This window comes from Bombus flavifrons, chromosome 11 (assembly GCF_040668555.2).
Source record: "Bombus flavifrons isolate JBK064 chromosome 11, iyBomFlav1_principal, whole genome shotgun sequence".
Classification (NCBI taxonomy): domain Eukaryota; kingdom Metazoa; phylum Arthropoda; class Insecta; order Hymenoptera; family Apidae; genus Bombus; species Bombus flavifrons.
This window is the reverse complement of record NC_138452.1, coordinates 10,839,022-10,850,273: the sequence shown is the minus strand read 5'-3', so window position 1 is coordinate 10,850,273 and position 11,252 is coordinate 10,839,022. Positions and strand designations below refer to the sequence as shown.

Here is an 11,252-nt window from a genome sequence, read left to right as displayed (position 1 = left end):
CTATGTTTGAACTTCAAAAAGGAAAAATTGACAATAAGTTCGTTTCAAGATTGACATCGTTGCTCGTTCTAGGACACAATCTTGAAGGTGCCAGTGTGCTTTTTGGCTGTTTCCAGCCACGTAGATCGCGTTATTTTTGCCGAAGTCTATCTTCCAGAATCTCCGACTTGCTGTTCTTTTTGTCGATCGAACGTGCGCGAAATGCTGAAAGAGTACAATGGCCAAATCGAAATTACAATACATATTCATCTAAATTTATAATTTTTTGTAAAGAAACTTTTATTTACATAAATATTTCATTTCGCATTTTAAAGCTCTATGTTATAAAAATATTGCTTAACTCCAAGGAAAATGATACGTGAAGATTGTAATAAATTATTTCAGATCGGTAAGAAGATAAATTTTTTTCTTATCGAAGCAGAGGCAAGAAGTCTATCTTTAGTAAAAGAAAGATGATTCGACTGACTCCTCGTTCCGGATCGACTATGTTTGCCGAGGCTCGACAATATTTACTTTTCTTTCGCCGGATCCTCGTGTCGCAAGCGATCGAGGGATGTATTATTCACATCTTGTATGCCTCACCCTATTATGTATAAACACGATAACACAAACTCGATGCGAAATATACGACTAGAATGAGTATGACGAGTTTTAAACGATAAAAGCGATGAATAATTAGTCAGTTATTATCTCCATAATTTTCATTTAACATATTATCGAAATTACATATTATTTGAAAATCATTTACACTTAAATCTCATATTTACGCGTTGCAATATGATTATGTCAAAAGATATCAATTACCGCGTCGTTAAAATATGCATTAACAGATTTAATTACAAAAATCATGTGACAAGTCTTCTTAGCATAAATAAAATATACTAAAAATTACTGTAGAAAATTCACGAAATTCTCGGTGTGATTTCAAAATGAAATCCTGCGGAGACCTCGAGCGGACGATTGATCCGAATATTCCGGTATCGCAGCGCTGCTCGTCCGCGCACTCATAAATGATTTCCTTAGAAAAGAAAATTGAAACCCAGAATTAATTACGTTGCACGGTTAAGGCGGCCACAATGGGCCGCAATAAAACATCCAAGTACAAAGTAGAACAATAAGGACGAAGTACAAAGGCGCGTCGTACAATTAGATTTGTGAACAATTTCCACCTTCCGCTTGCGTCACCCTCCCCACTCCGTCTCACGGCTTTTACCCTTCTCGTGCGCCGCAACTCGGAACCCTGCACCCCCAACGTAGTTTTAGACTCTGTTCCAGGTAACACTTTCCGGCATGTCTTTCGAGATTATTTCGAATTGCGCGGAAACTACTTACGTTCGGTTCTCCTGTTGGACGAACTCGATTATGTGTCTCGATAATAATCGAGGCCGATTGCCGTCAATATAAATTTCATTCACTGCTAGACGTTCGTTCATTCTGTTATAAAACGTAATAAATATTTAGGATTCGAGATTTTCCTTGTACAGTTTTTCGTGCACCTTTTTAACGAGCGCCGATAACCATTACTCATAATTGAGTACACGTTAAATTACAATGGACGTCTGTACACGCTGTTTACTTACCTGGACCGAAAACGATTTCCCTAGTGCACTAAAATAGCCAATTTACCTCGTTCTAAACTCATGCTGTATTTCGACGACAATTGCAGTATCGTAAAGCACTATTCTATTCTCGTTATAATCATACGTTTCATTTCTAGAAGAGGCAGTAAAATTAAAATAAAACACTTTACAGCTCTACGCTTGAGAAAATCAGATAAACTGCAATAAGCTGTATTCTCCGAGTTTTAAGCTCCATTATCATTTTCGATAAGTTTCGGCGTATAATTATTTCTTGTAATTTCTTTATGATTCTTGCAAGAATCATAAAATACCTACTTTCTTTTTTTTTTTTTTTTTAATTTTACAAACAAGATCTATACGCGCAAATAAACTCAGACATACAGAATTTTCGAAATACATTTCGTTCAGCCATCAGTTTACCTATTTCACATTCTTCGCCAATTTTCGCTTCGTTATAAGAAAAGAAGACCATCGATCTCGATCTTCTCCACTTCACCCAATCACTCTCCTACCTCTCCACTATACTGCGCGGGCCACGAGAAACGCGTGGCTAAGCAAGTAACATTATCAAACAGGCCGAACAGTGTTCGCCGGTCTAATTGAATCGAGATCAAAGGATGCGCGACAGCGCGAACACGACTGACGTTTATCCATCGTGACAGCACGTGCCGGTGCCTAGTGGGCCACACGCGGGCCGAATTTGTTCTTTTTTTGCATCAGGTGGTCGCGGTGCAACGTAATAAACATATTCATAGGTGGTATAAAGTGGCGAGAGGGGAATGGAGAAGGTTGAAAAAGAGAAAAAGCGAGAAAGCAAGATAGAGAGCACGTGGTGGATGGTCGTGGCTGCGTGTAGGATGGCGACTAGCGAAGGGTATCGGGGGAGAGGAGCTTGTCGCATTCGGTATGCAAAGTGCACGGGCCACGGGGACCCGCTTCGTCGCGTGGAAAAAAAGGTATCATAAAAAAATGCAAGGTTACCCACATTTTTTTTTATTCCCCCTGAACAGCTTGGTGGCTCCAGCGGAGTGCAGCCGATTCAGGGAACAGGGGAAGCTTCGGGGGAGCTGTCCGGGGCGGAGGAGGAAGCAGAGAGTTGGGTTATCGGTGAGTAATACCGAGACGCACTCTTTACGCAGACACCTACGGCCCTGTTCGGGCTCGTGGCTCGCTTTGAACCTGTTAAGCGGGTAATTCCTTGAGACAAAACGTCCCCCATGCCGGCAATTCGACGTGAGCTACGACGCGTATGCTCTGCGATTTTAACACCGAGGGAATCGGCCGTGATTCACCCGCCTAGCTGGATGTCTTTGAGAGAATAAATAAATAAATGAGACGCCTTGCTGCCTAAATGAACGACGCTTTGTAAATAGAAATTTGTGTATATGTCAACGGTAATTGTAGAGTCATCGCTCATTCGTGTGATTTTATGGTATTCTGAGCAGTTCGAGCTCATATCTCGTGTAAGATAAATGTCGCCTCGTTCAGCGCGATGTTTACGTAAAGGAGAATTTTGAAAATGTATATCGCTTGATCATTTACAAACGCCCAACGTCGCTTCATTTATATATATTGTGAGAATGAAACTACCAGATAATAGAGTATCAGGTTATCAGAGTCGATATTAGAATTATTAAATATTTTGAAAATAATTTGCAGTTTTAGAAGATAATGGAGAAACTTGAGACTTTTTAAATTAATACGCTAATTTTAACGATAATTATTAAACTTTGATTACTCGTTATACTCGTTAAACTCATTACAAGAATGTTTTCAAACGTCGAGATAACTTGCCTTCTCCGCTTAACAGGTTAATAGGAAGTTAGGCGAATTGCGTTTACTGGGGCAGGATATCAGTTGACCTTTCTCGAGGGGAATGAATTTTTTCCTTTTGGTGGATGAAGGAGTCGTATTAGGATATAAAACAGGGATAAGAAGGACGATTAAAGATTAACATCGATAAAAAAGATTGCAAAAAAGATTGTCACATGCTTGAAATAAATATTCAATCGAACAATTTCAATTTCCCGCAGATATTGTCTAACATATTTATATTTAAATATTTAAAATTTATATTGAAAATCTATACATCAGAAAATTTTATTGAAAATGAAAGTGGACAATATTAAATACAAACAATTTAAACACACAATGCTACAAACAGTTACAGTATCTATTCTAAATAAACTAGTAAAAGAATTAAAATTTACGTTGTTATCATTATCAAATTATCAACACCGAAATTTTCTGTATAGCTTTTTAATTTCATTTACAGGAAAATCTTTCTACAGAAAAATTATATTTCAAGCAAAACTTGTAACTCCGAAATTTCGGAACGAGATTGATGAGATATTTGTATATTTAGAACGTTCGTCTCAAGTTTCCTGCGGTTATCGTAAAGGGACACGTCGGTGCAAAAGATTTTCAATGACGTGGCATATTTCGGTACAGTCACCGATTTCTGTTGGCGAAATTCGTGCGAGCGAACGACCGAAGCGTTCGATCTCGTCGACGTGCAGGATACGCCGTGTCCTTCGGGAAGAAAATTACGAAAATCGAAACGTAAGAAAACCGAAACGTAAGAAATAGTCATGGCAAGAGAGGAAACAACGCGCGAGAGGGCGATCATCCACGAAAATTGCAGCGAAAAGAGCATGAGGGAGTCTGAATTTTAGAGTTCCGAAAAATCTCATCGGATAAAGTTTCGTGTGTAAGGACAACGTTGAGGATACGAACGCACAAGGATTCCTGTGCCATGCGCGACTCTGCTTGTCTTCGTTTCTCTTTCGTTGACCAGCCGAAGAGCGGGAGGACGCAGAAGAAGAAACACGAATAAAGACGAGGGTTGAGAGGAAAAGAGGGCGCGCAAGAAGAAGAAGAGGAAGAAGAAGAACGAATCGTCCGTTCGTTAAACAAGGAGAAGAATCGAGTAAGAGAAACGATGAATAAAGAGGGGAAACATTCGGCGTCCCACAGGATTCGTCGTCCTTTTAGAAGAGAGGGCGACGAAGATAACCAGAGCAGTGAAAGAGAAAGAGAAGAGAACCCGAGAAACTGTGGACTATAACAGAAGTGCGGAGGGGCAAGGAAGAACTGGTGGGGGTAAGGAGCGCTCGACGTCTCAAATTTGGTTGGCTGTCTCGAGTTGTTTGCCTCTCCGTCAAACCTGTCCTTTTCGCTTTCTTTCTCTGTCGCTCGCCTATGAGCTACATGGCTGCGGGAAGAGGGAGCTTTGGTCGAAGGTGCTAGGTGGGAAAGGGAAAATACCATTAGAGAAAGGAGGAAGGATTGGTTCGAGAAACGTTCAAGGGAAAAGGAAGGGATGAGTCAGAAGCGAGAAAGTCGACGAATGTTGGTGGATTGAACAGAGAAAGAAGTTATTCTAGTAAACCGAAGAAGGGAAGGGTGAGAAACGATTTGGACAGAGAGGGAAGGATGGGGTAAAAGGAAGATTGAAAAGAGAAAGTATTATCGGCTGAGTAACATTAAGAACGAAGAAGGAAGGAAATACAACGAGAGGAAGAAAGAGAGTAGATTGGAGACAGAAAAGAGAGGGTAGCATTTCGTCGACGATAGCGGAGAAGAAGAGGGGGGAAGAAGTTGGTGCGGAAGAGAGAGAGGGCTGCTGAGATGGTTGGAAAGAGCCAGTACGTGAGCTAGCAAGTGACGGTACAGAGAGGGTAGTGGAGAAGGCATGGAAGGTAGGGGGAGAGCAGTGCCTTGGCGCGAGCCCGAGGACTCGAAACTCCGGAATTTCAACCGCCAGAGTTGTACCGGCGCTCGTACGACGCGGTTCTAGAGAGTGTGTGAATAAGCTTGAGTAAGAAAGAGAGAGAAAGCACGACCACTGAACGAACAAGCTGACTCGGAGAGGGGATAGTGACGGGAAGGGAGTAATAGCAGTGGAGAGGGAGAACACGAGGTTGAGGACGATCGCTAGTTATTTACAATCGTAGTTGGAAGGATATACTACGTATCTCGTGTCTTGCACATGGTTCCACGTTCCACGGTTTTACCGATTGCAAGTGAAATTCCGATCGTCCGAAATTTTCGATCCTTCGCTTTGATTGATCGTGAGCGTCGGCAGTGCGGTATCAAATAAATATCAGTCGATACGTCCTTACGGTGGTGAACGCAAGCTTATTGTTTGCATAGACATTGACAGAAATAAGGCAGACATATTCGTTATCAGTGAGAAGTGAAAAGTGATGCATTGTGATATGACCAACGATTCGAAAAGAAGTTCTGGTTATTATTGCGTCGCCTGAATTCGTTTATTGAGAAGTCACTGATAATCGGAAGAGTGCGGACGAGTGATCGAAAATCGGGTAATCGCCAACGCAACGATGTAAATCGTACACGTATCGTTAACGTTTGTATTTTTTGTTCGTTTCTTTATCTTTTTTCGAACATATTGCTTTGTGAGTTTCTTCGCTAAGCTTGAGATACAAAATTCGTTGACGTTGAGACACCGCGTCGGTGAACGCGGATTGACGCTGAACGGTTCGGTGCCGCGTCTTACAACAGCCATCATACCAATACCACTGTCGTCGTCGGCGTTTCGTCGAGGCGAGGGCCACCATGCCGCACACAGGGCTACAGTCGATATTGCACCAGCTGGAGCGATCGAGGTTAATCCTTACTTTCGCTCCTAGCGTATGTGCGATCATATGATAAATGTAGAACACGCTGTACTCTTTTTTTGTTTCTTTCCTTTCATTTGTTTTCTTTCGGCCACTTAATGCTGGAAAAACCATCCTCCTGGAAAATGCTCGTTGAGTCTCGTTTTCGCGCGTCTTGAGTCATCGTCCATGTGCTGTACGCGAGGAAACCTGTATCGACGTTCGTCGACGGTTGAAAGCAGGGAGACGCGAGACGTCCCGATTTGACGCGCGCTTCCAAGCCACGTTATCGTTCAGACGCCTCAACAAGAATTGTCTAGTGTTCGGACCCTTTGAAAATCGAGAAAGTGCGACAAACGACATATCGTGATAATAGGACAAACTGTTATCGGAATTTCGCGCGCGCGCGAGCGCGTGTAAGCGCGCACGTGTGTGTACAGCAGCAGCATCGTTTCAGTGTGTGGAGCATCGTGGAGTGTGCGCTGGATCGTTTTTTTATTCTTCGTGTCACAGACAGTTACCGAGAGGAAAGAAACGTGAATAAGAGCGTGCAATTTTCTTTCCACGGAGAAGGGGGCGTCTTAAAAAAGACGAAAGGAGTAGAGAACAAGGAACAATATGAGTGAAATGACGAGTGTTGAAAAACAACAACAACAACAACAACAACAACGACAACAACAGCAGCAGCAGCAAGAACAGCAGTACGTAGGCGGCAGTTCGAATTCGGAGCATCATTGCAAGGATTGTGGTCTTTACTTTGAAAGCGATAAAAGTCTCGAAGTGCACCTGAGGTATCACCAGGAGAACCTGCTCAGTCAGTGGGCGAACCAGGCCCAACAGGAGGAGAGTAATAACAATAACAGTAAAGCCGGTAATCACAACAGTCACGTGGGCGTCAGACGCGATAGCGTGACCGCTCCGGCGGACTCGAGCGAATCTTCTTCGAGACCGCCCTCGCAGGATCCTACGTCATCGTCTCAACATTCATCGACACAACAGCAACAGTCAGTTCACCAACAGCAGCAAGTTGAACAGCAGCAGCAAGTTGAACAGCAGCAGCAAGTTGAACAGCAGCAGCAGCAGCAGCAGCAAGCTCAGCAGCAGCAAGCTGCTAACCAGAACTATAATCATTTTCAGACGTCGATGTACGGCGATAATTATTTCATGCAGAACGATCAGGCCTACATGTTGTCTCATCATTACTCACCGCCGCGTGAAGACAATGGTGTGGGTGGTGGGGGTGGAAGTTATTCGCGTTACCATCCATACCAACACCAACAACACTTTCCGCCGGAACGTGCGAATTCAGTGAGTTCCACCAGTCCGAGAAGTCCACCAATACAATGTGAGAAGTGCGGTGCTGTGTACGAGGATGCGAATCAGCTGGGTGAACACGTAAGAACAAGTCACTCGAATTCACCCGGAGGTTATCCTGGACAACATCAGTATCAACAACTGGGTAACAGTCCTCAACAGCAAAATCAGCAACAGATGCACGCGTCGCCGCCGCAATCTAGTCAGCAGCAACAACAATCTGGCTATGATTATAATGGTAGGCAACCAGTAAAACTGGATATAACTAAGGAACCGGACGAACAGGCCGAAATTCTCGATTTGGATTCGCATAAGGTGCAGACTCACAGGTACGAGGATGAACTAATAAGAATGCATCAGCAGCAACAGCAGGAGTTGCAGATACAAATGCATCAACAGCAGGTAATGCAACAGCAACATCATCAGCAGCAGAGGGCTGGTGCGCATTCGGTGAGTTCTATGTTGGCTTGGCCACCGGCCGCACAACCTCATGATTATCATCCCGGGTTATCGCCTATGATTCCAATGGATAGTATTTCACCACTTTCGGATCAGAATCAATTCATACGAGGGCAACACATGCCCGTCGAAGCACCGCGACATCCAAATTCCCCAATTATTACAAGCACGCAACCGATGCCCGGTCACCAGATACCCGGGGGTCTGCTGCAACAACCACCTAAACCTCCGCCTTTAGCTAATCAATCGTGGAAAAGTAACGAGGCGCGGCGGCCAAAGACCTACAACTGCACCGCGTGCAACAAGTGGTTCACCAGCTCGGGCCATCTGAAGCGACACTACAACACGACGCTGCACAAGAACGCTGTTAAACAGAGTAATCAGCCAGATCCAGCGAACTTGCCGATCAGTGCTCATCATCATCCTGGTAGAGATAGCCATTCTAGTGGCAGAGGCGGAGGACAATCTAGATCTCCAGAGTTATCTTCTTCCGGAAGTCCCCCAAACTTGATGGCAGGTCCCTCGGGCGAGGCGGCGAGGGGCCTGCTCCACACGCCCACCAATCTCTACAACAACAACAACAACAATTCGAACAGCAGCAGCAGCAGCGAATCTTCGGCGATAACAGTGGCGGGTCTAACGCAACAATCGCCTACAGCGGTGCACTTGGGCTCCACAATGGTACCGGCACACATTTCTCCGGTGGAATCCCCACTGGCGGCCCATCATCAGCAACAAATGGGTTCGCCGTCCTCTCAACTGGGCCACCAACAGCAGCAGCAACAACAGCAGCAGCTGCATCACCTTCCAATGGGTTCGCCGTCGGGCCAACTTCCGGTCCATCCCATGAATTCGCCCATGTCACCCATGCACCCACCGCTACCGCCCCACCTGAGTTCGCCTTCGCCAATGGGCTCCCACCCGCACCACCACATGAATTCGCCATCTCCCATAACGCCGGGCTCGGTCCACCCAGCAATGGCTTCGCCCACGGCAATGGGGGGTACTACGATGCCTCATCAGCCGTACCCAAACGCCTTGCCCCCCCACGTTACAACTACTACCAACATCCCGGGCCTGCTGGAGTCTATCACCATCCAGCTAACTACTACTGGTAATGAGACGTCTTTGCCGCTCTCCGACCAATCTCAACACCAGCAGCAAAATCACCATGAACACCAGCAACAGCAGCAGCAACAAGAACAGCTACAATCTCAGGATGTTTTACCCGGTTTTGGGACCTTTAGCAATCATCAAAGGCTCCTACCAAGTTTCACGGAATTCAACGTAACCGGGTTTATGGCTGACCCAAATCAATCGGAGGCCATTAACGTGGGGGGGCTAAGTCCAGAGGAGAACGTATCTCCTCAAGATGGATCGTTTGAATCGTCTGAATCAGGTTACAGTCTGTACAGAAGTTCACCGCCTCGATACCAATCCCTTACAAACGTGGGAGTGAACACTGACGGCATGATCATCAAGCGGTATGAAGTTCAAACACATTTTCCGTCGCAGCCGCTTCAGCAGACCCGAAACAATTTCGAAGCGAACAATAATTTACCGCGAATGATGCAGGCGAAAGAGGAATTAAATCCGAATGTCGGTAGGCAAATAGAGAAAGATCTGAAACTGAAAGGCAATTTTGTAATTGCTAAGGAACATCAGGTAACCAGCACGTTCACTGGTTCACATTATATTTCCCAGGACGGCTTTCACAAGTGCATCGAATGCGACAAGATTTTCAACAAGGCTTGCTATTTGACACAACATAACAAAAGTTTTCACTCTGGTGACAAGCCGTACAAATGCAATCAGTGTGGTAAGAGATTCACCCTCGAGTACCTGCACGCGGAGCACCTGCTGAAGCACGCCGGTGACAAGCCGTACAAGTGTGAAATATGCCCGAAGCAGTTCAACCACAAAACTGATCTTAGGCGGCACATGTGCCTCCATACTGGCGAAAAGCCGTATGCCTGTGATACTTGCGGCAAGGGATTCATCAGAAAGGACCACATGATGAAGCATCTTGAGACGCACAGAAAGAAAAACAACCATAACGTCCATCTAAGGACGTGATTTGAGAGGAGACCCAACATCGAGGACTAGCATCGTAGATGAAGGAACAATGACGGTTGTTATCTGATGATCTTCCCCACGATGTGTTCGTGATTATCAATCGAAAGGTGAGACTTGGTCATCGATCGAACATCATGATAGAGATAATCGCGACTTCTCGAATCGAGTTGTTCTTATTAGATTCGATCAGACACTGGGAGTCAAGCGGACACCCATCTGATCGTGAATAAAAATTTAATTTATTAATAGTTTCTTGGTTATAACAATTTGCATTAATATTTACGATTATATGATTTGTCTATTAAAAAATGTAACGATATCTGGCACTTCGTAATTTCATAACAAAAATTATATTTTTCCGTACCATTCATAATTTAGATAATCAGAAATAGTTGGTAATGTGATTTTATCTTTTTTGTTTCATCTTCCGAGTAATCAATCAATCGAAATTATCGTAGTTCGGTGATAATCTCGCGAATTAATATTTAGCAAAAATCAATTACGAAGTAATTTTTGATTTTGCTCATTGATTTTTGCTCAACAATGTTTTTATTTAATTTGGAATCGAGAGCGGAATTCAGGACGTTCCGACGAGGAGGTTCGATATCGTGGTGCTCACAACGCGTATTACAGATCCTACAAAATTGCTTGCAATTTTTAGGCATCTTGCAACACTGAGATTTGAATGAAAATTGCAATAAAGCATTTGAATATCAAATGTCGCGATGTGTAGAGCCGATCGTACGATTGCTCGACTCGATGAATCGCGAGTTGCGTTCTGATAAAATGCAGTCAGGTAGCACGATCTTGAATCCACGATCCCTTCGGGAACAATTGAAAATTTACGCGATCTCAGAAAATAATTATTCTGAAAAGGAAGAGAAGAAAGATAATACGCATTGATGATATCTGGTATGACCTTGAAGCTTATTAATTGTACAAAATATGTTAAATGTATAGCCATGTAATTAATCCAATTATTACCATCATTGCAATTCAATTGGATATTGGCTAGAAAGTGATTACATTTATTAATAATACTCGTATTTTATAGTATATATAGTATACTTTATCGAGAGAGAAGGAAAGGAGAAAGAAAATGATTAATAGATAATTACGAAAAGACGCGGCGATGATGAAGCGATAAATCGAAAATACCGTGAAAATCGTTACGCCAGCGATGGATTGTATACAGTTTTGT

At 43.8% G+C, this 11,252-nt stretch overlaps 1 protein-coding gene across 3 annotated transcripts; it reads left to right on the top strand.

Annotated features, from left to right (window-relative positions):
- The first annotated feature begins 6,724 nt into the window (after positions 1 to 6,724).
- Positions 6,725 to 10,269, top strand: LOC138184844 (zinc finger protein zelda). Of its 3 annotated transcripts, none has more exons than XM_069123184.1 (2): positions 6,725 to 7,228; positions 7,286 to 10,269. In XM_069123184.1, the coding sequence occupies exons 1-2, from the start codon at positions 6,821 to 6,823 to the stop codon at positions 10,049 to 10,051; spliced, it is 3,174 nt and encodes a 1,057-aa protein (XP_068979285.1). In that variant the 5' UTR covers positions 6,725 to 6,820; the 3' UTR covers positions 10,052 to 10,269. The 3 variants fall into 3 exon arrangements, with proteins under 3 accessions (XP_068979285.1, XP_068979284.1, XP_068979283.1); XM_069123183.1 differs by having other exon boundaries at positions 6,725 to 7,246; positions 7,277 to 10,269; XM_069123182.1 differs by having other exon boundaries at positions 6,725 to 10,269.
- Positions 10,270 to 11,252: the final 983 nt, after the last annotated feature.